The sequence below is a fragment of the Mus caroli genome, unplaced genomic scaffold (genome assembly GCF_978045245.1).
Source record: "Mus caroli unplaced genomic scaffold, Mus_caroli_1 scaffold_16, whole genome shotgun sequence".
Classification (NCBI taxonomy): Eukaryota; Metazoa; Chordata; class Mammalia; order Rodentia; family Muridae; genus Mus; species Mus caroli.
The window spans coordinates 35915299-35942183 of record NW_028227271.1 but is presented as its reverse complement, the minus strand read 5'-3'; the positions used below and the strand labels follow the sequence as shown (position 1 = coordinate 35942183).

Genomic DNA, 26885 nt, shown 5'->3' with positions numbered 1-26885 from the left:
ACATCTAAGTCACGGTTTGTGGGCTGGAGAAGCCAAAACAACATTCACAGAAATGTCTAAGTTCAACCCGGAATAAATTCTCATTGGTGGTTCAGATGTCACTCAGAGGGACCGGGAGCCATGATCTGAAATGGCTGCAGAGGATTTCCAAGAAACACATCCAGTGATCTTGAGGACTGACTGTGCCCAGCACCTGGGCTCACCTGACTTGTCACCTGTGTTTCAACATGTCGAGCTCATACCACACTTAAAGTGTTACCTCCCATTTGGGGTCTCCATCAATCTCCACTACCTTCAAGCCATGTTTGTTCTTCAAGTGTCTGTTGAACTCCCATTTGGTTCCATACACAAAGCTGCAAACAGGACACTTCAGACCACCTGCAAGCACAGAGAGGCAAAAAGAAGTGTTTATAGCAAATAACCACGCTGCTGGGTCTCCTGTCCAAAATGTGTGGGATCTGTAAAGTACATTAGTTTTTCTCTGGCACCCACAGTCACTCACACTTAGTATTGGAATACAACAGCAGCCACATGTAAGCTTTTAGAGTAGAGAGTTTAGAACTTAATACACTTTTCTTATTTACTGAATAGGTCTTTGCAGAGAGCCTAATACCTGCTTGATATTTTAAATGCCAGAGAGAAATGAGCAACAAAAATCCCCTTGACCAACTGGATTGCGGCTAAAATCAATCTTTCATGTTGTTATCTGTAAATAACATTTTTAAAGTCACTAAAGAGCAGTGGCTGATTTGTCTACCTCCTTTGCTCCCAAATGCTTTAAAATCAGATGCTCAATTCTTAAACCCCTTCCAAGACAAGCTAAGTCACAAGGATAAATTCTCCTGTGAGATTCTCAGTAAAGAATGAATTAAAACTCTGGTCACATCCTGAAGTGTTACTGTTTATTGAACCAATTAAATTTTGCACATGTTCCAGGAAGAATTTAGATGCTTTAATTGGAAGAAAGTAAAACTCAAGGTAAAAAAAAAAAAAAAAAAAAAAAAAAAAGATCAACAACAAAAACCAACCCTAAGGTCACAGAAGAGACTGTCTTTCTAAAATTATATCAGAAGCAGTACTGAACACTAATCTTGTAGCAGGAGATGCAAGCAAGCTCTAGCCAGAGAAAGCCTGAGGTGTTGGGCCTCCACACGGGGCTGGAAGCAGACAGTGGATACCCTCACCAATGATCCCCTGCCTGAGATTTTGCAGCCTGCTGCCTATGCAGTTCCAGCAGCTCATGACCCAAAGGTGAGATTTCAGGTCTCACCTTCTCATGCCTGTGTTTTCCTACAGATAGCCTTTCCTCCCTAATCTCATCCTTGTACAATATCATGAGAACAATGAAAGTCTACCTTTACTTCACAAGGAGGGCTTTCTCCCCCCTTCCTCTTTAACTAGCTCTCCCTGCATTCTGTTTGTCTTGGAAATTTACAGTGTCAATACTATCTTGCTTGCTCTTAATCCTGCCTCCTGCCAAGGCTAACTTCTCCCATACTCAGTCCCATGGCTGCCACAGCACATGTCCAGATCAGTCAGTAAGCCAATGGGCACTGTATATTATACTCCTATAACGATAGCAGCAACGGGGTGATGGCTATTTGGATGTCAACTTGACTATATCTGGAATAAACTACAATCCAGAAATGGAGGGCACACCTGTGATCCAGATCTTGAGGTTGAAAGACACAGGCTTTTGACCCAGATCTTGGCATGGGATGATGCATGCTTTTGATCTGGATCTTGAGGCATAGCTTTCATGAAAAGTTTAGGCCTAGGAAAGATGGTTCATGCCCTTAATCCTAAGAGACAGAGGCAAGCAGATCTCTGAGTTCAAGGCCAGACTGGACAGAACAAGTTCCAAATAAAGAAAAGCTTAGGTCCAGGCATGGTGGTACACACATTTAATCTGGGCCATACCTTCTGCTGGAGACCTACACAGGACAATAGACAAATGAAAGTTTCATTCTTTGTCACCTGCTTGCACTTACTTGCCAGCACATCTGTTGGAACCTACTACTTCAGGATTGCAGCTTATACAAAGGACTAGCTGAAACACAACAACTCGTGAGACTTAGGAACTACTAGCTTCTTGGACTTCTCATTCACAGCTAGCCATTGTTGGCTTAGTCAAACTGCAGACTCTAAGTTATTTGAATAAATTCCCTTAATATAGAGAGACATTCCCTAAGTCATGAGACTCTAGAGAACCCTGGCTAATACAGAAGTAATAGTAATGCATATCTATCTATTTTCTGGACAATAAGCTATGTTCGTGTTTCAACAATGATTACTTCATTTTAAACAGAGGCTTGGGACAATGAAGTAGTATTTGCTTTAGGCCAAGGCTGTAACCAACTTAAGAGTTCTGCAAAGTAAACAATATCAAATTCTCCCTGGACAGTATGACATGTCACTCTCCTCTCAATACGTCCCTGACTAAGACACCTGCACCAGTTCCTTCCCTTTATTCTCAATCACAAAGCCTCACAAACAATCCTTTCTACATCCCTGACATGCACATCAAGTGATGTCCAAGGTGACCACTTCTCCCATGCCTTTGTGAGCTAAGCTAAGTGAATCACAGAGATGCTTAGATTTAGGCAGCCCAGGGTTGAGCTGATAAACCTGTTTCAGGCTGTCATATCCATTTATTTATTACTCATTCTGAGGAATTCTGTCTTGATTTTGAATTTGCCTAGATAAATTTATTATGGGCCAGGTAATCTCAGGGGCACGAATCATTCAATTGTATCTTCTTTCACTTGCAGCTACAGTACATGCCTTCTGAACCAACTCCATGTCAGTGGACTCTGCACACAGCATTGTCTAGATTGGAGTTTCTTGTCTACTGCAGACATGGAGGATGATAGCACTCCCCTTCCTAAGTCAGCTCACTGCTCTTCAGTCTTCTCATCCTGGGCATGTTCAAGAGCATGCAGAAAAACAAAATAGAGGAGAGACAAAGCCAGATGACACTAGTCATCACCAGAAAGTCCAATATGAACATCAGATTCTCAAGTTACAAAACATTCTACAGAAAAGGCAACTTCTTAAGTGAATGCTTATGTTAAGAATCTCAAAGACATTGTATTGTTTTTATAGCTAAGATCAAATGAATTGTTCTTAGCCAAGAGTATAAGACAACGTCTTTTTAACCGTCCGTGGTGGTTTGAATGAGAAATGACCCCACAGACTTGGGTATTTGAATACTTTGTCCCCAGTTCATGGTGTTCTTGGGGAGGTTACAGAACTTTTAAGATATGCAGACTTGCTGGAGGACATACATCACTGAGGGCGGCTCTGCAAATAAAAAGTCTCAGTCAACTCCTACTTCTGTTTCTTGCCTGTATTTGAAGGTGAGATTTCTCAGTTTCCTGCTCTAGTCACCTGATGCTATGCCTCCTGTACCATTATGGACTCTGCCTCTAAAACATAAGCCAAAAAAAAAAAAAAAACCTCTTTCTTCTATAAGTTGCTCTTAGTCGTGGTGTTTTATCACAGCAGCAAGATGGTAACTTATACACACTCCATATTACCATGTACTAGTCACCTATCCTGCTCTCTTTCCCCATGACCCTCTCTGAAGACCATCTTTGAAGACTGGGAGTGGCCATAACCTTTCCAATGAGGCTGTCCACCTTTGCTCATGGTAATTCCAACACTGCTTTTCCTTGAAAGAGTTAAACACAGCAGCAACCAACAACAAACTTTCTGAGGTCAAACGGAAGCTTCACAATGAAGCTGGAATACTATTTTAAGGAAACTAATTCAGGGAGAAAAACATCCTCGTATTATGTTTAAATTGAGCTTAATATGATAATGCCCAATATTAATTAAAACTGCAACCTTTGCCATAGCAACTTTAATTAAAGCACAACAAACAGAAATATGTAATCTCACCTGAATGTATAACCGTGCTAGTTAATTGGCATCAAATCAGAGAGAAATAATTTCTACTTCAATTAATTAATTTCTTAGCATGCATAGTAAAGGTCAACAGAAGACTTAGTGAGCTACTCACAGCCCTGGCATTAAGTGCTCAGCAAAGATGCAAAAATGGCCAAAGCACAATTTTCTCACCTGGACTGATTAACCAAAAGAAAGGTAGGACATCCAGGTGCAACTTTCAAAAGCTCACCATGGCAACCTTGCTCTTTAAAGAATCTGAAATTGGATTTCCAGGTATTAAAAGATTTGTCCTTCATTATGGTCCTTAATATTGTGGATGGTTCCATTTCACATTCAATAATATCGGACCAGGAATGGCATGGAATATGAGGCAGGCAGGAAATGAGCCTAGTAGACTTTCTTACACTCTTAAGTCTGAGTTTTCTCTTCTACTAAGGTTAATATATAAATTCGCATAGCGTCATGGAAGCTACAGCATTGTAGACAGACTAGAGGCCCCAATGTATGGCTATACTTCTGCTTGGAACATGTCAGCACAGTACCTTGCATGAGAAAGGTACTTTGTACTTGTGATTCAGCTAAGAACTCTGTGGTGAAGATCATTCTGGATCACAGGGTGTATCTAATATAATCAAAAGGATCCTTACACGGACAAAGGGAAGAGGGTCATCATAGTGAGATATGAAAAAGATTCCACTGACCATTCTTGACTTTGAGGGTGCAAGAAGGGTCCACAAGCCAAAGCATGGGAGCCTCTAGAAGCTAGACAAAGTCAGAAAACAGACAACCCCTAGTATCTGTAGACTTGGCAACATCTCTGTTTTGGCTTAGTGAGCCTCTATGTGCATATCTGACCTTTGTAAGATAAATCTGTGTAGTTTTAAGTTATTTGCTATTGTGGCTTTAGGAAACAAAAACAGGCAGTCAGGGATCAGAACAGAAACAGTTTCATTAAGGAACTTGGATAGCGAGTAGGCCACACTGTGCAGAGACCCCGGTCTCAGTCTGTGTGGCTCCTAACCTCTGTTTACAAGGTGAGGAATCAAAATGTGCATTAGGACTTCCTGCAGACATTCTCATGTCTTATTAAATGACAAAGTGCTATGAGATCACACCAGGCCATATAACTCAAGGTTATTTAAATCCTGTGTCAAATGCTTCCCATGGGATCCTTGAGAAAAGCAGTATAGGGAAACCACAGCAGAGAAAAACAAGCATAATTTTATCATATACAAGCTAATATCCTGAACTTTAATGAACCGTCCCTGGTACACAGAGCTCAAATAAGGTCTTCTTCGCTTCTCTCTGGGACCTGAGACCATTGAGAAGGACTGAGCAAAAGAGATAGATAGGTCCCATAGGTAACCTTGGGCCAAATTAGTGACTAGCCTTAGGAATAAGGATAAGAGGATAAAAGGAGCAGCTTACAGGTACAACCCAGTCACTGTTCCAGTTAGACCATGCCCTGTCCTCACCACCTCATGTGAGACCTTGCAGGTACAACCTAATCACTGTTCCAGTGAGACCATGTGCTGTCCTCACCTTCATCTCCTTCTTCAGCATCACCAAATCCTAAAGCAGGAGAGTGGATTAGCCTGGCCACCTCCTTACTGCCCTCCCTCAGTCTTTCATTTTAAAACAGCTGAATGAGCACACCAAGCTCACAGGACAATTGCAGAGGAAAAGTTAACCCATAAAATAGTAATAGTCAATAAAAGGCATAACATCACACCACTAGAAGCACCTACCAATTATTCATTGAGTCTGGGATTTAGACATTTTAAACATGTCCAAAAATTAAACTGATGAGTTTTGCACTACTTACAAGTTACAGGATTTTTGCTATGCTAAGCTATTTCCTGAGATTAGCATGAATAATATGATATGCATTTGCAAACAGGGTTTCCGTGGACACAGATTTACATTCTTCTAATTCAGTAGTTCAAAACAACAAAGATTTCAGCTTCATGTGTAAGGCTGAGAAGCCTAATGTCCAAACAGTACCAGAATACTGAAGACAGATTCAGGTATCTGTTTCTTCAACAAGTACCTAAAATGATACAGGGAGAGGCAGGGGGCAGGGAGGTGGGGGCACCTGAAAGAAAATGATAAAGGACTGATCTTCAAAGCTAAAATATGAAACCCATGTCCTATCAGTAAATGCCAGTTGATTGGAGAGATACCAATTGATTAGAGAGCCTTAAAAAGTTAACAGAAAACTTGGGGCAGACATCAGTTCAAGTTGGCAAGGCAGTGTTGAAGGTCTGAAAGCAGTGATAGCTTCATCAATCAGACCCAGGGCCCTGTCCCACCAGCCACACTGAATGTCTATTTGCTGCCAATCAAACCCAAGAGTGTGAAGGATGTGAAAACCAAGCCCCAGCCTCCCGCTCATCATTTATGGTGACTCTAAGTCAATCTATTCTCCCCAGTGATTCCTGGAGCTGACTGTCATTAAAATGTAATGCCATGGGGGTGAGTGGTACAGCTCATGGTAAGACAAGACCTAGCATGAGCAAGGCCTTGAGTTCCATCCCCAGAAAACAAAAGGAAGACCTAGCAATGATTCTGGAAGTGTTAGTTACTTTCAGAAGAGCAAAGTAAATCTAGGAATCAATCAGTCTCGTGTGCTGGATGCTCTGTACTGCATCCTCTCCATCAGCGTGGCTGATTCTGCTCTGCCAGCGAGGGACCTAGCAAGGACAGGCTAAGTGACTTGCCTACCACAGCACAGTTCAAGAAGAGAAAACAGATTTGGGACAACATCCTTCCTCTTTGCTGCACCATCCTGTGCTCCTAGCTCCATAAAACTCCTGCTGAAGAGAATGAAAGGCCCACAATATCTTTCTGATGGACGGCTCTGAAATGATCCCGAGAGAATTAACTGCTCATCTATTCCTGTTCTGCTCTGTCACTGGATGCCGCCAGGAATAGACGATCCATTGGTATTACACAGAGATGCATCTCTAGGCAACTCAGTAAGTGATGCCTCATACTGAATCAGAGAAATAAGCATCCCTGGCTGTAACACAGCTCACAGTCCTCCAGCTGGTAACCGGACAGGTTTCTAAAACCTCTCTCTGTTCCACATAGTAGCCAGCTAATACGGAGTAATGACTGAAGCTACACACTGCAGTCAGTCTTAGCTGAATTATTGGAACGGAGACATAAACATGGCTATACTTTCTTATGTGGTAAGAGCATATGTATTATGCCCTCTTCAGTGGTAATTGTGCGGTTATTTATTTTCAATAAAAATTATGAAGAAAAGTCAAACAGTGGTGGCATCCTCTTAATCCCAGCAGTCAGGAGGCACAAACAGGTGGATCTCTGTGATTCGGAGGCCTGTCTGGTCTATAGCATGAGTTCCAGGACAGCCAGGGCTATTACAGAGAAACTCTGTCTTGACAAAACAACACCAACAAAACACAAACACACCCACACACACCCACACACCCCCACACACACCCACACACACCCACACACACCCACACCCACCCACCCACACACACACACACACACACACACACACACACACACACACACACGGAGGGAGGGGAGGGAGGGAGAGAGACAGACAGACAGACAGACAGACACTCTGAAACTTTTCATGACTACCAGGTTTACATTAATTCTCAAATAAATGGGTTGTTTTGTTTTGTTTTACTATTTTTTTCAAGACAGGGTTTTTCTGTGCAGGCCTGGCTGTCCTGGAACTCATTCTGTAGACCAGGCTGGCCTCAACGTTAGAATTTCACCTGCCTCTGCCTCCCAAGTGCTGGGATTAAAGGCATGCGCCACCACTGCCCAGCCAAATAAATGTTTAAAATGTTTTTCAGGATGGCTAAGGTACGGTTGTACTAAAATATGTATTTTTCTATAGCCCTAAGTTCAACTACTAAGTATATTTATAGTAACTTTAGTTACATTTATTTAAATAAATGTAACTAAATTTAATTAGTAATTAAATAAATTAAATTTATTTTTAAATTTAATTACAGTAGAATCATTCCCCCTCTTTTTGCCTCTTTCTTACTGGCCCGTATCTAGGAGTATAGGGTTCTCCTTTAAGGTCCATTTCAAGATCAGTGAAGAGCAGGCAGAAAGACTGCAAAAGCCAAAGAGCCAGGAAGTATTCTATGAGGTCACTTATGACAGGGAAGCCACCCATGAATACTCAACAACATGGCTGCCTATATGAGATCTGTACAAGTCCAACACCAGTTGACATCCCAAGAAAGAGGGGAGAAATTTCACAGGGCCCCACCCATGGATGAGGAGCTAAAACAACCACCACTGAGAGAGGGAGAATTAATCTTCCATGGAATTGACCCCTATGATTGGTTATCTAATACCAGGTGGTCAATCCTAGAAATGTATACATATACATGCTTTCACGACACAGAATGACTCTATAGGTTGTATTTATGCTTATACTTTTATATGTATATATAATAATAATAGTTTAAAAGAGGAAAAAATACTTAGAAACTCTATAACAGAACTTTAAGCCCCTATATGTAATTCTGTAATACCAAAAGCCCTTGGGGTTATAATTAAGACAAAGACTGAACAAAAGGACAACAAAATGTTCCTGTTAATGACAACAAGATGTTCCTGTTAATGACACTGAGTGAAGAAAAAAGCCTAAAATTTCTAGAACTCTGCAAACACATACAAAGAGTAGACGAGAGTGTTGGCAGTTGTATCAGAGACTGTAGGTAACTTCTGACCGCCATCCCTTTAGCTTATCACACGACAGCTGCAATATTGCCTCATGCTTCTTGGTGAATGATGGGATGGGGATGACATGGCCAGCAAAGAGGACGGACTAACACCATGACAAATTCACAGTTGCAACTGAGCTCTTAGAGGCTAGCAGACATCAGTGCTTCCCAGAAGGCCTGGGCTCCTCACTCACCTTGCTGGATGAGGGCTTCAGCTGCAAGCTCCCCGCTGCCCACGTTGGTGTACTCCTCATTGGGGTGCTTCCTGTTGTAGTGTCTTTTCAGAGATCCAGAGATGTTACAAGAGTAATGACAGTGAGCACAGCGGAAAGGCTGGAGGGACAAGGAACAGGAAAGTTGAGCCTTTGCAAACAAGAATGGCACTTCCCCAGTGTACTTCCTGGAAAGTATCTGCCACCAGAATGCTTGCAATGTGCAGACCCAATAGATCCTTCCACTGGGAAATTGCTAGTCCTAGTTAAAATTCCTATTGCTGTGATAAAACATTATGACCAAAAGCAACTCAGGAAGAAAAGAACTTATAGCTTTCTCAGCCTGCTTTTTAAAAACAATTCAGGATTACCTACCCAGGGGTGACACTGCCCTCTGTGAGATGAGTGCGTCCATTTTGGTTATTAATCAATAAAATGCTCAACAGGCTTGTCCACAGGCCAGATCTGGTAGGGACACTTTCTCAGTTGAGATTCCCTCTTCCCAAATGATTCTAGCTTGTGTCAAGCTGATATAAAAACTAACCAACATATCCTTCCTCTGTGCTACAACAAGTGGCCAGGGCAAGGTAGGACTCGAGGGCTCAGCTAAATAAGTTTGCTGTCCTTATTTCATGATTCCTCTTTCTCTCTACCACTGTCACTGAAGGCGTTAAATAAAAAGCCATACATGAATCAATCATGATTTTAAGCAGATACCATTAAAAGCAGGTCCCATTACAACAGAGTCCTCTATATTCTTGTTCCTTCATCTAAACAACTTCCTTGGTGACATCTCCCTGTCGTCATCATGCAGTGCCAGGATGTGGGGACATATATCTGGCAAAAGCTGCTTGTAGCCTGACCTGGGCTGGAGGAGGCACTTACAAATGGGTCCACAGCCTTGTCTGGCCTCCCCCATCTCACATCTGAAGACTCAATGAGAGGTAGGGAAGGGGTGCCCATAGGTCCCTTAGGAAGACATCAGCATAAGTCTGGAAATAGCTATGTACCTGGACCACTGCCATATGCTAGGCTCTTTCTCATACCAAAGTGCCCTCCTGTGTCATGGTGCTGTGTAGCTCAGACAGAGTGACAAGAATCCCTGAATGGCATTTGGGCCCATCTGGCAGCACTAGTTTTCTGGCCCAGCAGTAAAAGAAGAGGTGCATGAGCCAGTAAGATGGCCTCAGTACTCTGGATGGTGCAGGGAGGTGCTCAGAGCAAGCATGCTTAGCCTCACAGTGGGAACTCACCTGCAGGGGAACCTCAGACAAGGAGCAAACCAACACAGAGCCATTTCCTCATCAGGAAACCTGAGGATAATAACTACATTCTTAGTCTATGCTCTGGATGAAGGGTGGAACACATACAAGCAGCTAAGATGCTCCCTGTTGTTTCCATTAGCAAGTTTCCAACTCTCTTGCACACACAGAAGCTGACACATCACTATATCTAGTAAGATTATCTTGATTCTGACAAATTCATCCTTTCACCATTATTATGCAGAGGTACAATAACTGAATGTGGAGAACACCAACCAGCCGGAAGTGGGGGTTCCCTGACCTGAAGCTTCCACAGCCTCTAGCAATGGCTTCTTCCTCTCAGGTATACAAATGTGTCCAAGTCTTCCCACTGGGAGGCAGAGGAAGGATGGATGGGTAAACACAAAGGAGGTACTCTGCCTGTCTTCGTTCTCCACATTGCATACCCATCCACTCCTTCAAACCAGTTTCTGCCCATGCCTTCTACTCCTCCCCTTCCCACCTAGGGCTCTACGGTCTCCTGGGGAAAACGTTGCCAATGGTTTAGCCAGCACTGTCTTGTCAGACCTCATGTTGCATATCCATCAGATGGTGTCACCTCCCAGAATAAGAGGACACAGCAGCACTGCTATTGGCAGCTTCTGCTGATGGCCTCCAAGTTAACTGACAGGATCAGCATTTCATCCCTGATACTCAGGGCTGACTCGCTAAGGCACTGCCTGGGGTCTGCTCTGTCTTTCTGCTCTGGTTTCCATGATTATTTTTACAACCTTGATGGCTGGCTGTAAATGTTCAGTGTGATCCTTCCTCTCTCTTTCCCCAGGTAGGAATATCTAACTACATTCTAGTTTTCACCACAGAGATATGCTACAGGCATAACTCAAAGCAATTTCAGATTCATATCTTCCTACATAGTCTGCTGATCATTCAGACACAAAATGCTGGCACTCACCATGGCCACTTTTACAGCTCAACCATTTCTGTTACCTAGGCCCTAGAATCTGTCCCTGCCCCTCTCTGCCTGCCATTGCAGTCCAGAGACGGAGGCCATTACAACTGTATTGGTTTGGGTACCAGAGATTGCAACCCAAGGGCTCTCATGGTTAGGTAAGTGCTCTGTCACTGAACATCTCAAGCCCAAATCCTCTTAAGAGAAAGCTGTCATGCCCCAGGAAGGCCATTCTCAAAAGAAAGACAAACAGGAGCTTCAAAACATCTCAGAGAACATCCTATATCAAAAGCAACCTGGGCACCGGATATTTAGGGCTCTTCTATGTAAGGCTACATTTCTGCATTTAGCAGAAGGACCTCAAGATCCTGAAACAACAACAACATTTGTAGGGGCTTCTCACCTATCAACTGCACAGGGAACCAAAGTCCAATAACAGACTATGACAAAGTTAAAAAGCCGCCCTATGTTCCAGTGCTTTCCTTTCTAAATTAAAAAAAAAAAATTATGAATTTATTATTTTTGGAATATTAACACTTATACAGACATCAAGAAAAGAAACTGAGAATTCTATACTGCCCACATGGGACAGTCAGTGGGCAACAGCTACAAAAAAGAGGGGCCAATCAAAGTAAGAAATGGTCTACAAACCAAATCCACACTGAGAGCCAAGTCCATCCTTCATGTGGCAAAGCAGATAAATTGCCACATGAGAATTCCAATGCCCTTTAGTTCCCATGTAGAGTCCTTGGAAGAATTTCTAATAAGAAAAAATGGCAAACAGGTATGCCAGGGGACAAGGGGTGTACAGAGGAGGCCAAATGAGAGAGCAATCCCCAAGCTACAGAGTTTTATCAAAATCTCAATTCTTGACATTGGAAGGCTTGGGGGAGGGCATCAGGTTGCTGTGACAGAGTGAGCTCAGCACTGGGCTGAGCAGATGGCTCCCAGGTGAGCAGTTCTGGGGCTAGAAAGATAACAATTGCCTTCCCCTGGCTTACTTCTGCTCCTTAAACCCTTTCCATTACATCATGAAATCCCTTGCTGGGGTACTCCATCCTAAACTACATTCACTGAACCACATTTGGACCTTCCTAGCAAATCCAATTCAAGGTTGAGAAGGCATGATGGTGCCAGTCTGGGAATACTCCAGGGGCTGTGGTACCAAGAAGGCATACAAACCACTGCTAAGGCCCTGCTGCACATGAAGTCTGGCTGCATCTCCAATGCTTCAGGCCTGAAGATTTCTTATCTGAAGCATCTATTTATTGACCTCCTACTGTGAGTTAGACACTGTTCCCTGACCTGAGGATTCCATGATAAATGAGGCAGGCTTGTGATTCTCTGAATATATATGAGTTTTCAAAGATTAAATGCTACGTAGGCAAACTAAATCATAAAACTTGGTTCCTATGCCAGATACTCGCAAATAGCAAATGACACTGGACCTCCAAAGAGACGTTATTTATTCTGAGCTTCAGAGTAGAATGTAGCCGAGAGTCAGGAGACATATAAACTTGAGGCATCCACATAGTTCACTTGGAACAAGATCTAAAGTTCTTACTGTAGCTCAAAAAAAAAAAAAAATCAGAAAAAAAGACAGGGAACTGCCAGTCACAGCTTGTTTGGTCACACTGGAGTTATTTAATCAGCTTTCTGAGATCTACCATCATAATCAAGCTGTTTCATCCAACAGTTCCTGAGCTACCATATGCCGGGAGCTGTGCTTTTCAAGGACTCATTCTTCTACATCTCACGATTTGGCAAGGGTGCAATTATTGGTCCCATATTACCAACAAGGCAACTGAGGCACAAAGTGATGCAAGATCTTGTGCAAAGCCTCATGGTCCCCTAGTCTGCATGGTTTCAGACCTAGACAGAGTTCATCACACAGAAATGATTTAGTTTTTCAGTAGCCACAATTTCAAGAGCATTGGTCTTCCTCACAGGTCTTCTGGGAGGGATTCAGGCTTATAGATACCAGATGTGAGTCAGCCCTGAGTTAACCATCAACAAAGAACTATGGTGGAGTGGAAAAGACTAAGGCCACTGCACCACTATGGTGCATGCATATGCACACGCATATGCACAACACACACACACACACACACACACACACACACACACACACACCCCAGCTATTAATGTGTGATCTATGGGAAAAATAACATTAGGCTCTAGGTATCAGGCAGTAGAGTGAGCACCATGTGGCCAGTAAACAACTTCAGTGTCTTTTCTTGATGTCTGTGTAAATACTAGCACTCTAGAAATAATAACTTCAGCATATTTGCTTATTTAGAGAGGAAAGTGCTAGTTCATGATGCGGCTTTTAACTTCACAATGCTCCGAAGTATTGGAATTGTAGACATTTTGCTTGAATTTCAAATTATTGCTCTGGAAACTAAATAGAGGATGGACTGAAAGAAACTAGAGTGGAGCAGGAACCAGTTGTCCTTTGCTGCAATGCTATAGGCCAGAGTCACTGAGGGCCAGCCTAAAGTGAGGAACAAACACCCTGCAAGGAAGCTACCAGTCAGAGAGAAGGAGTCGGGAAGTCAGATGGGCCCAATGGCTACGATGATGTGCATGAAGAAAGGCTTGAGAAAAGGGATCATTAATATGTCTAGTTCAGATACAGAAGAGATGATAACAGTCTTACAGGGGTAAAACTAGGAAGTCTAGATTCCTGGTCCAGAGAGGAGATTGAGCCATAAATATAAAACACACAAGAAATTGTGGTATAGATGCATATCTAGAATAGAGCACCTGGCAGATGCTCTGTGATTAAAGTGCCCATGGCAAGAGAATTTGGCAGCTATGTATTAGAGTAGTGGCCCCAAATAATGGGCAGGAAAGGGGGCAGCAGAGAGGGAGCACAACCCGAAGAATTAGAAGCTTCTGGAGTTGTGGGGTCCAAGGCTGCTGTCCTCAAAGTGGGAGAGATATAGAGTCAAGTACATTGAGAAGCCCAATAAGAAAAGGCCTTGGCAGTGTTCACAGGCTGGACAAGAAAAGGTCAGCTCAGGTGAGCTCACTAAGGAGATTCACTAGCAAGGTAAAAACAAACGCTGAATTCAACAAGTTGCTGAGGGGACATGGGGCAGGAGTGAGTTCTGGGTCATGGGCCAATGCTCAGAAGACATCATCTATTCACGACCCTCAGTGTATGCTTAATAAATGTACAATTGACTTTGTAAGGCTGTAGTTTTTAAGTTCATGGACTTATATCAGGAAAATCTAATCCAAGCAAATAAGTTTTGTATTCCATTCGTGGGTGTGTTCCAAAAGGCTCAGAGAACAAGATCTGACCTTGTTCCTTTGAGATGGAGCCCTCTATGCAGAGGGTGACAGTATCAGATGACTCTAGTGTGTCAAACCTGAGGACATAGAACATAAATGGCCTAAGTCTGACATCTTGGATGAGACAGGCCTAAGAAATTAACACAGAAGATTAAGCGCTTCTTTGATTGGCATTCTAGTAAATGTGGGAAAACACAAGGTAATTGTAGCAGCCTGTACCAAGTAGACTAGTTGGTGCAAGATATTTTATTAGAAACAGCATTCTTAGACCACAAACACCTCCCACATTACAGTGGGCCATCCACAGTGACATTATCATTGTTACATAAAGCAAGAGTGGATAGATAGAGTAAACCAGGAGGCAAGAGGTGAGCTCAGATATCAGCTCCATCACTAGGTTAACTATAAAAACTCCAATTGCTTTGGGGGCCAGGGATGCATGCGCCCTTTCTTGGTTGTATGCATATTAATTCATATGTGGGTTTATTTGGTATATGGGTGGCGGTCAGAAGTCAACCTCAGGGGCAACCATCTTGTTTTGGCTCTTACTATCTAGGAGGTCACCACTTTTGCTAGGCTGGCTGGTGAGAAAGGATACACACATCTCCACCTCCCCAGTTCTGGGATTCCAAACCCACATCTCCACATCCTGTCTGCCTTTCCCCTCTTCCCTATCACTTTTGATTCCGTATTAAATGGGAGCAGAAGCCTCTGCTCACCTACAAAGGCTCTAAAGAGATCACAAAAAACAGAATAGGACTGTAATGTCAGAAGTACAAGACACAACAGGCCTTGTGACATTTGTCCTTAATCAGTTATATGATATTGTCAGCCCTTTATATCCACACATCCCATTTCTAGGGATTCAACTAGGGACCCAAAGTTCTTTTTGTAAAATGTGTCTGTTCTGGGCAGGTCTCTATAACAACTGTTTAAACTGTAACATATTGCTTTACGTATGGCAAGTTACTCTGGAGACCAAGTATTTGTGATGTACCTCGGTCACACACATATCCTGGCATCTTATGAAAAGGACTTGAGCACATGCAAATGGTGTTGTCTGTGAGGAGTTGTGAAAGCAAGCTACTCAGATGTGGAGGGTAAACTTTGCCTACATTTGCTAACATGGTCATCTGAGACTTGAAAACCCTCCTGGTAGATAGCCCTACCAACTCTCCATGAAAAGAGCATTCCTTTCCTTTCCTTTCCTTTCCTTTCCTTTCCTTTCCTTTCCTTTCCTTTCCTTTCCTTTCCTTTCCACTCTAGAGAAGGCCTCCTCTTACTATAGCTGGACATTCTGAGAGAGGCCTGCCTTCATCCCGAGGCATGCTGAGTGAGGCTTGCCCCCTTACCAAGCACCATGGTCTTCACACCATCAACAAAGGCTCCATAGTATTCCTCCCACATCACCGCAACCACATCAGAATATCTGTGTACACACTGATTATGACTCCTGCCTATGACACACTCCTGTAAACAGTAAACTCCTGTCAAAGAGTTTGGGGTTTGCTGTCTTTCTTGGTGCTGAGGTTGAACTGAAGAGGTACACCACAAGCTGCTCTAGATACTTTCATGGTGCTGCATTTTACGTGAGTTAGGAAAGTGAGCAGCAGTCAGAGAACGCCTGGCCGACTTCTGACTGTAGGATGATCTGACCAAAGATGCTGTTTTCAAATGTCACAGCATTGTCAGTATATTTAACCATCAACTAAGTTCAACTTTGTCAGACAGGCCCTCAGTTAAACATTTGTTCACCTTTGGTCTAGAATTACACTCTTTAGGTTAATGAAAGTGCACCCAGTACTGATGCCAGACATGAGGGCCCATAGCTTATAGCTTCCAGATAGATACACGCATTGTGTGATGACCAAGAGGACCTCTCCATGGGGCCCAGAAGGATTTACCTACAGCCAGTCACTATGCAGTCTCTACTTACCACGCAAACAGCAGAGGCAAGAGACCAGTTATAAATTAAAAAGGAAATGGGAGATGGAAAGAGAAAAGAATGGAGAAATGACTCCTGAGTTTGAGGTAGAAGAATAGTAATCTATCAGTGTCAGGGCTCTGATCCACTGTAAGATATATAATCTTTCTAATAAATGTCGTATATATGTACATAAATAAGCTATTAATTGCCAGGTATTGTGTTAGGAACTAAAGGTGAGATTATAGCAGGGCTAGATCCATTAGGTAATCACCAAGCCCACCAAGGAGTAGCAGTTTCTCCCATATCTGGTTCTCTTAGTATAGAAGTTATCCTGTCCCACAGATTCTAGACTAAGACACATCTGATGTATTGCCACTCTGATGACCTCAGGGTGTATTCCCTACTTCTACAGCAACATGCTCCTTGCACATGCTTGCAGATTTGCACGTTCAAAGCCTGAATATCATCAGTACTACTCATGCACAAACATATGTGCGTAAGACATGGTAGGAGATACTCTGTACATCCTTGCTCAGCCTCACAACAATCTTGCAAGACTACAAATGTTTCCCTTCCTTCCTTCCTCTCTTCCTTCCATTGTTCCTTCCTTCCTTCCTTCCTTCCTTCCTTCCTTCCTTCCTTTGTTCCTTCCTTTCTCATTCAGTTAGTTGAATTTAAAGATAGTTATATGATCTGCCTAAAGCTCTACAAGGGGAAACATCTAGAAGAACAAATGCTGATGTAGATATTCGTTGACTCCAAAACCTTTGACCAAGTTCATGTACATGAATTCAACTCAGAATTCAGAGTATATATTGCTCTACACAACCAAAACTACTCACAGACAAAATATAAGATAAAATAAAATAAAATAAAATATTTAAAAAAAGGAATTAGGATAGATTAATGCATCAGTTTAAAAGATATTAAGAACAAAAGATATCTAAAGCCAGGCCTGATTGCATATAGCTTCAATAGCAGCAAACAAGAAGCTGAGGCAAACCTGGGCTACATAGCAAGACTGTCTCTAAAACAAAATATTACACACACTTGAGCATGCGTGCACATACACACACGCACACGCACACACACATGCATGCACACACACACAATCTGTGTGATGCCTAACAAAATCCTCTCAAGTCAAAGCAGGCGCGAGTCTAGCTGTAGCATCTGATCACAAGCGCCTGGGCAAGCCTCTTCACCATTTTTTTGTGCCTCACTTTTCTCATCTGCAAATGTACATAAGGTCAGATCCTGTAAGGATGGAGTAAGATGCTATAAATATAGCACATGACACATGATAAGTGCTAGTTTATATGTTAGCTGTCACCATCATTGTTATTTTCAAAGTCAACAAGCTATAGAAGAAAATGTCAGAAAATGAATGGAAAATTAACAACAGCAACAGGAAAATGGTTTTCACAGCTTTCTCATAGATAGAACAGAACCACATCTTTGTTGCATCAGGAAAACCTGAGCTGTCAAGAAGACAAGCACATTTTTACCTGTCCTAGCAAGATTTAGAACAGAAAAATCTGTAAAATCCTACTGGTTTCTTCAACTGCTTGCATCCAATCAGAAATGTCAAGCCCAAGGCTGATGAGAAAGAAACCCTGCAGAAGTAGTGATGGGGCAGAGAAGGCAGTAGGTATAGCGTAGAAGGGGAAACAAATTGGCTGCAGACAATTTCTCAGTAGGGAGGAAGCTAGAATGGGGACAGAGCATCCTGATCAAGAATCCCAAACTCCTGGCTAAAGATCCAACAAGACCCTGCCCAGCATTAAGCGAGCACTAATGGCATACAAGATCTGATGGCAGGACCATGACATACCTGACCTTCTGCGTCCCTATGCCCTCTTAGTACAATGGGTCAGGCAAAAGGTTGCCATCGTCACCTATAAGTCATGGGCCTTAAGCATTTTCCTCCACCCCCTGATGTGTTAGTTCCTTCCTCTGAAGTATGGGGGTTAGAAATGACTGTCAGAACAGTTGTTGTAAGGGGCCCGGGAGACCATTTCCCTGACAATAATGCTAAATGCTCAAGTACCCTGCTACATCACCACTGCCAGAATCCATGACTCTATGCTCTTCTTCTATCCTGTTCTGTTGTTATTGTTGTTGGGGGCTTTTGTTTGGCTGGTTGTTGTCTGTTTTGTTTTGTTTTTTGAAAATGAGTTTCTCTGACTGTCCTGGAACTTGATTTGTAGACTAGGTTGGCCTCGACCTCAGAGATCCACCTGCCTCTGCCTCCCAAGTGCTGGGGTTAAAGGTTTGCACCACCATCACAAGACTTGCATCCCAAGTTACAATAGCAAGTGATTTTCACAGCCACTCGGATGTCCTCCTTGGTCCCCCAGGTGTCTACACACACTTCTTTTCCACTTTTGCTCCATGAGCTCAGAAATAATCCCCTTATATCTTGAAACTGGTTCACTCAATGACTATTTTGTGACATTCACTGTCTTGTACTATGACACACAATTAGCCTTGTATTCTGTTTGTGTCTGACACTTCCAAGAGAACATGTACTCTAAGGAGCAGAGTCCCCTTTGGCTACAGTGTACTGTCATGACAGTACCTTGGACAGCACCCAAGGAACACTGGAACAATGCTGGCTGCACCTGTGACCCAGGAGCATTCCCTCCTGGCTACATCTGCACTTTCATGATAAGCCAGTCACCCAGGATTCTTGGAGGCATAGAAGCAAAATGGAAGACAATATACCAAAAGGTTGAGCAAGCACAACTGGGGTTATATTCGCTCTAAGTCCTTTCTTCATAAGCCATGTTTCCTATAACTGAATGCATTTTAAGTAAACAGAAATATGTAAACATCATGTTAAGTAGATTAACAAATCAAAAAAGAAACAGCCTCCAGCACCCACTCCCCAAGAGCTGAACTTCTGCTTCAGAGCAGCCAGAAGGGAAATAGAGTTTAGGCAGGCAGTGAGGGACATGGGAGAGCCCTCCTGGGTCCCAGTCTCCCCTATTGTCCAGAGTCCTTCTGCACTGATCTCCTGTGAGCAACCTTTTCGCACAAGGAAGTAGACCATGTGTGCCTCCAAACAAGCTTTTGTACCCCACTGCCCAGCTGAGGGAATGGTACCTTCCTCTCGGGCTCACCTGCACTGTGTCTACCCACAGCTCTGGCCACACTCCTCTCCACAGTTACCTCTCGTCACTGGATGCAGTCACATCATATCCTTTCTTATGGTCACTCTGCCCTAGTCTTCATGTACCATGTCCAGGACTACACTCCAGACTACTTCTTACCCACCCACCACTCACTTTACAAGTTCCCCCACTTCTTCCTGAGTCTGCTTAAGCTTGCCAGGAAGCAGACAGGTACAGCCCACATGATCTCCTCAGAGTCTCTGTGACAAAGCAGTTAGTGTACCTGGTGGCAAAGGCATGTACAAAGTCCCACATGAGCTCACGATACCGTCTATGGCTGTCAGGTATACACGAGGCAGTGTTTAATATTAATAGCTCCTTCCACACTGTATCACCTGGCAGCTCAACTTGCATCCTTAGGCTGTTCCTCTTTCTCTAAAGACACCCCACCTCACCCTGCTCTACTGTCTAAAACTTTAAGGCAACTTCAAGGAGATGGGCAGACATAACTGTCCTGCTGAGGGTACCTCATGCTCCTCTTTGTAGGCATCTCTGCCCTTCTGACTTCACTTCTTTCTGCTTGAGTTCTGTAGGCCACACTGTGTCTTTTTCGTTGATAGTCTCATTAGTCAATTGATCCTAACACCATAGGACTAGGGTAAAAAAGGGGATGTGGTGTCTTACTGATATATGACACAGTGACAATGAGTCAAAGTCATATGAATAAAGAAGTTCAAAATTAGTTCAGTGCTGACCCACTGACTCCAGGCAGAGGCATCACACTGCATCCACAAAGCATGATTCACAGAACCACATCCTTGGAAAACATTTCCCATGCCTACTGAAGATAATCCCTGTTGGGGTGAAGGACGACACTTATGCTGTGAGTCACACTTCACAGATCTGAACCAAAACTGAAGATTCTAACAACATCTTTTCATCCACAAGTTACTAACAGTACATGCGCCTGATAGTGGACATGCTCATCACACATGTTCATAACCGCTCAAGTATGTTAACTCACTACATGTGCTACCTTGTTCCTGATAGTGGACACATGCTCATGAGCTCACTGTACACCCACGCATGTCAAGAACCACGCCAAATTTTCTCAGAAGAATGAGTTCCTTCCCACCAGGGAACTCTGCCGTCAGCATGTCCACCTGTTCCTGTGGCCGGCAGCTCCTCTATGGAGTCCACATCAGACGATAATCATCTGTGCTTTCCTAGTGGCCAGGGCTGGACTTGGGAGCCTGTAGACTTGGCTACTGCAAAGAATGAGTGGATTACAACCAGGAACAAGAAAGATCCCTATCCTGTCTCATCAATGTGTGGCTGAAGCAAAGCTCAACACAAGCATTCCAAATGTCCTGGACATATATGCAACATGAGGGTTGAACTGAAAGCATCTAGGGTAATGGAGGAAAGTAATGGGAGGGAGATGATGTGGAGGAAACTGACTCCATGTACAATGTATGAAAATCTTGAAAAATAAATAACGCATAGCCGTGTGTGTGTGTGTGTGTGTGTGTGTATGCATACGTATAATTAAGATGTTCATGACTAGATTAATCTCTCTGGACATACGTGCAGAGAAATTAGACAGTAAAACTACAGAGTGAAAAAAAAAAACAAGCAAATCTTGGGATAGAGACGGCAAAAGCTCAGGAAGGCCCCAGAGGGCATCTGATGAGGAAATGATCCGTTTATTACATAGTTCATATAGTATTTGATATTCTGGATATACACTCAACTTCAGAAAGAGTGGAGGGAAGAATAGAGAAAAGAATTGGGTGACTAATGGCGAACTCAGTGACATAGTCCCCCTGTGCAAGGTTTGGTGGGAAACCCTCAGAATACAGAGAGCATGAGTGGCTGCCTCTATTACTATTAACATGGCCTCTGTTGGGCCATGAAAGGAAACTTCTAGATGTCCTTTCTTTAATTTGTACCACAAAAATTGCCTTGCTATTGTTACATGTGCTTCACCATCACTAGACCCTAAGGTGCAAAGGGAAGCCTTCAGCAGGAGCATATGCCTGGAGTAGACACTAACTATGGATCTGCACGGCCCACCCTCAGCCTCACTCACACTCCAGCAGCCTTGGATTATGCAAGCACTCCCCAGGGCTTCAGAGTCAAATGAGACACATGTAAAATTTACATCAGTACTTGGAGAAGATGGTGTCTGTTCCATTAATATCAAAAGTAGCCATCCATCTCCTGAAACGCAAGTTTGCATTAAGGTAGCCTGAGAAGATGCAGCTAGGCTAGAGGAGGCAGCTCCCACATTCATGAGAACTTTGAATTCAGCCTTCATCTCTCTCCCAGACCTAATTCAGTTACTACTTCATATAAGATAATTCTATCCAATCAGATTCTAGGAAAGAGTGGGTGAGCTGACAACCTTTTCAGGTGGGGGTGCCCCTGGATTACCTTTCTTGAACATGGTCCAGGACTGATGCTGCTAGAATGTGTTCCCAACAATTTGTCCAGAAGAGGTCTATGACCTGGGATATTTCTCACCATCTTTGACTGTCAGCAGTTTCTGGTATCAGAGATACCTGGGTTCTGCCTCTTAACAGCTGTACAACTTTAGGCAAGTTTGCCCATTTTGTTGGATGGATTAGTGGTGATATAAACAAAGAAGCCTACACAGACACTTTATGAAATAACTCTCACCAATGGCTCAGATGGGCATTGTGGATGCAAAAGGCCTCATCTAAAGCAACAGAACACACAGCATTCCTTTCATCTGAAAACCTGCACTTGAAGCGTGAGGTTCTTCCTGTTTATGTTTGCAGTGACAGAAGAACAGAAGATGAAGGGGACTCCAATCTGCTGATGGGAACAGAGAAAAAAGCAACGGAGTGGCCACTAAGCCTGTCCTGCCTGCTTCTCATCTAGGGTGAAAAAATCAAGGACATTTTGCAGATGAGACCTGGGAGGTAGGGGCTGCTGGAGAGGGTGCCGAGATAGTACTATCAAACCAGGCTGTTGAGCCAGTTTCCAAAGGTCAGGTAGCATCCTCCTGGGGAGCTGGTCACAGATCAATCCAGGCCACTGCAAATGAGTGTGACTTCAGCTAGTCTCTCCTGCTGCTGCATCAGCTGGGTGACTGGTGCAACCTCCCTACTAGACTGAGCTTTTCATTTTACACATGATGCTGGGTCTCAAATTACAGCATCTAGGTGGCAGTGTCATTTTGCTAATGGTACTTCTAACACATAGAAAACTGGCAGTGACACCATCAGCCGCTTCTTTTCCCTTTTCTCCCTAGCTGCACTGTGGTGACCCGACTTTGTATAGCCCCTGCCTGGAATGCCGGTTAACCACCAGTGTGCTCCTGCTGACTGGAAACTGCAGGCTAGACAGGATTAACAATACCACACAAAACTGAAGATCCACATTAACTACATTTTCCTTATTTCCAGAGGATACACTAGAATGCATTGACCATGTGCCTTTCACTGGAATCTTGGGGTTGATATTCCTTAACATTGGTGAAACAAGGTTTACAGGGCCCAACAAAGAAAACAATACACTTACAGATATTTAACTTCCTCTCCGCTGAAAAACAGACAAACCCTTGCACACTGGCTGCATAACTGCTCTGAGGCTTAGCACTAACCAGGGCCTGACTCACTGAAGCTCAGAGCAAGGCAATTACAGAGCATCTCACTTCCAAAGCACTCCCATAGGCTTCATTCCATTAGAATCTCAAAGTTCTCACTACTGTGAGAAGGAAGAACTTAGGTCTCAAGGCTACATATGAAATGAGAATGAGCCCAGTAATGGCCCATAATAAAAGGTGTCTAGTATCCTGAACCTTTGTGGTTATGCAGTCTTGGAGCAGCTCAGAATCCCACACTCACCCTTGAAGTCAGCTTATCACCATACAGACCAGCAGACTAGCTCAGGAATTCAGCTCGTCTGGCACAGTGCTTGCTTATCGTGCACAGATCCTTGGGTTCCATCCCTAGCACCACATTAACTAGGCAAGGTACCCATCACCTGTAATCCCTGTACTCAGATGATGGAAGCAGGAGAAGGAGTTCAAGGTCATCCTCATCTACATAACAAGTTTGAGGTCAGCAAGGGCTAAGTGAGTCCCTGTGTAATGAGAAATATAAAAGATCTGCAGAGTGTGTACACATGTGCAACCTAGAAAGTGCTGCCCCAGAGTCATTAGTAGAACAAAAAGTAAAACCAAAGCCTCAAAGGAGATATCATTTAACCTACAGAAACAAAGCAGGTGGCTTGAAACTGAAGGAGATGAGACCACTGTGGCCATCTGGAAGCAGAGCAGAGCAAAAGTGAGGAGCAGGTATAAGCTGAGCATGGGGCAGGGGACCAGGTGACATGCCCATACTGGGTCTGCTAGAGGAGTAGAGGCTGAGGGTAAGGGGGTGGCAGGATTTTCAGTCATGGGTGGGATCCACGCTTTCCTTGTGAGTACTGCCAAAAGACAGGTGACTCTGCTGACCACATACTGATATGTATGGAGTTTTGGAGGAGACAGACAGGAAAAGAGCAACAGGAGGACAGGAGCAATTGGATATAGACAGATATGCGACTTACAAAGAGAAGCACAGGGAATGAAGGAAGCTTTCCTGGACTCTTGTTCCTAGTGACTAGCCTTTGTACCAAAGATATACAAGGATGTCTGAGGCTTACAGGATATGGGTGTCAATGAAAATACCATTCACTCCCTGTAACACAGGCGGGCTTTTCATGGTGGAAGCTTTGTGTTGTGTTGGGAGTCTCAAAGACAAGTTTAGCAAGCCAAGGGTTAAAAGTTTGCTCATGCTTTTGTCTCTTTTAAGAATTCCCATCATCCAAAGCTGGTGCTCAGCTCTACACTGGGTCAAATGTGGCAGGAACAAAACCAATGCCAGGGTCACTATCCAAAGAGCAGGAGTTAGATCGTCATTATCAGTTAATAAGCACAAAGTTAGCTCAGTTTTCAAATAAGGCCAGAGACAAATTAAACAATTTAGAAGAATAAATATTATAAAGCTATGGGGTACTACAGGTTCAAAGCCAGCTTGCCTTGAGGCAATTAACTCATCACAATAAGTAACAGTAAATCAATCCACACTAATTGCATTTGGTGGAGGAGCTTAGAAGACTCTTTAGTGTTAGCTGGTTATCGATTCTATTTTCTTGTTATTATTATTAATATTGTAATCACTTGTGATGTGAAAAAATGCAGTGTTTTCAGAGAATATACTCATAGATGGATAGGACTTTAGTTTAACATGAACCTATCCAGTTTCCATTTTTTCCAGAGATGCTGTAAAAAAAAATCTAAGGTACAACAGAATTGAACATGACACAAAAGATCTTTAGCACAAGCTCTGCAGTTGGAAGCCTGTTAACAAGGTTAACAAAGGGCCAAGGTACCACCCAGGTGCACATGCCCTTTCTTCCTCCCACACACATCTCCACACTCACAGGAAACAGAAAAATGAGTGCAGTATCAGAGACCTTACTGCCCTTCAAGGGCAGATACCGCCACAGAAATCCCACACTTAGTCTTCACCTGCTGCCCCTGAACTCTGTGGTTTCCACGGAAGCTGGTAAGTGTTCCAGTTATTAACTTAGTCGGCTTGTTATTTGATAGCTAAACATATACCTGTGGATATGTATCATCAGGTAAGGGAAAGGACAAAGGGGTAAAAAGTTACTGTCCTTTAAATGCATAGACTGATGGAGTCACTATGTCCAAATGACTTCACAAAAGACCCAAAGACATCAAAACCGCAGCATCATCTCTGGAAAGCTCCAGGACTCCTAACGCATGCCCCTTCATTGGGTTCTGGGCCTTAACCTTATGATCTATAAAATGGAGATATTAATACTTGCCTTAAAGGGTTTTCCGGGCAAGTTAAAGTGTGCATATAAAACACTTTGCACAGCAATGTCAGACAACTGAGATCACTCCAGACACTAGAAACTTGAACAGCTTACAAGTGTTTGTCTTCTACTTACTCAAGGTTATCCCTTCATTTCTTCCTTACAAGGGTTAGAAGGAAAACCAGGAGTAAACTATTTCAACAGGAGTCTCCTTGGCTGACCTCATCCTGCATACTCTCTCTGTCCAACATTGCATATGTGTCCTCATGTGTTCAGATGGCCCTGGCCTTCTATATATATAGCTCACTGCAGCTTGCTGTAGTCACATCACAAAGGCCTCTGGCACTTACTTCACTATCAAAATGCAGACACTTCAAACCTACTTTTGTTAGAGAGCACTGGCTCTGCTACTTGGACCTCTGAAGTAACTGTTTATAAACGCAGGATGAAGCCAGGCATTTCTGACTTTGTTCCTGTCTGTCTCCATCATTTTGGATGGACAAGGAAGTCATTATTCTGAGACTTTCTTCTTGAATAAACTTAGATTCCTAGGCAAGAAAAACTTTATAGTGGCTCTCCATGAGGATGAGGTCACACCACGGAGCAGAGCAACCCTCTTACAGGCACCCTGGCCTCTCAGGCAATAAGGACATCTTTGACCACCTTGTACGACACATCCAGAACATCCAGAGACAAGGCTCAGGGGGATCACATCTCTACCAGGTGTGCTCAGTTATGCAAATATACACCTCAATTCTCAATCCTCCCCACATATAAACCCACAATACATGTCAGTACACTGCCGATGGACTTGTGGACACTGAACCCTTTCATCTGTTCCTTCTCCAAGTGCTGCTTGAATTCCCTTTGACTTGTGGTTATCAATCAGTGGAGAATCTTTTTGCTGCAGTTTCAAAAATAGGGGTTTTAAGCAATAGGATAATATAATCTTAACTTGGCTGAAAGAAGAATTGAAAAATGAGAATGATGGTTGTGCTGGTCTTCTGAGTTCCCACAGCTCCTGGGACATAACTTTCCCCTAACACTCCATACAACAGCTATTATTTTTGATGCACTTTTGGCTCTGCAGAGGCCTACACACCTGGCCTACACAGAGGCCTGAGCTCAGCCCAGAAGCCTGTGCACCTGGCACTGCTTGACAGAGACGGGTCTGGTTCCCAGATCATCTCACGTACATTGCATTGCATCAAAAGATCCAGTAAAAATTGAATCCCTTAGTTGTCCTTACTTTGCCCCTGAACATTGTGATTGCTGAGCAGTGGTACAGTGTACTCCAGAGGGAAGAGTTAGAAGTTTACCAGTGATAACGAGATTAGAGATTACAGTCTCCTTAACGGCTTATCAGTTTTGCGACAATGCTGTGGCTAGGCAAATTTTCAACTGCAATAAAGCAATCGATTCCTTGGGCTTTTGTGGCACTGACCGTCAAGGATTCAACCGCATTCAAATACATATCAAATATAAATTTGACACTGTGTTGTCAAGGTGAAGGGTCAACTCCTGACCTCAGCTATATCTAAGGGCTTTCTGACCACAAAAAGGAAAGGTCCAATGGCCAAGAAGGTCACACAGTGTCAGAAACAGAGGAAGCTAAATAAAG

General features: G+C 43.3%; 1 protein-coding gene across 2 annotated transcripts in view; it reads right to left on the bottom strand.

Moving 5' to 3' along the window:
* Zfat (zinc finger and AT-hook domain containing) overlaps positions 1-26885 on the bottom strand; it is a 183701-nt gene that overhangs the window by 26116 nt on the left and 130700 nt on the right. The window contains exons 12-13 of one of the 2 annotated variants that reach the window (XM_021182879.3): positions 8834-8972; positions 260-378 (exon numbers count right to left, since the gene is read on the bottom strand). In XM_021182879.3, the coding sequence (XP_021038538.1) occupies positions 260-378; positions 8834-8972 (258 nt within the window). The remainder of the gene's footprint in view (positions 1-259; positions 379-8833; positions 8973-26885) is intronic. The other variant, XM_029469960.2, reaches the window with a different exon arrangement.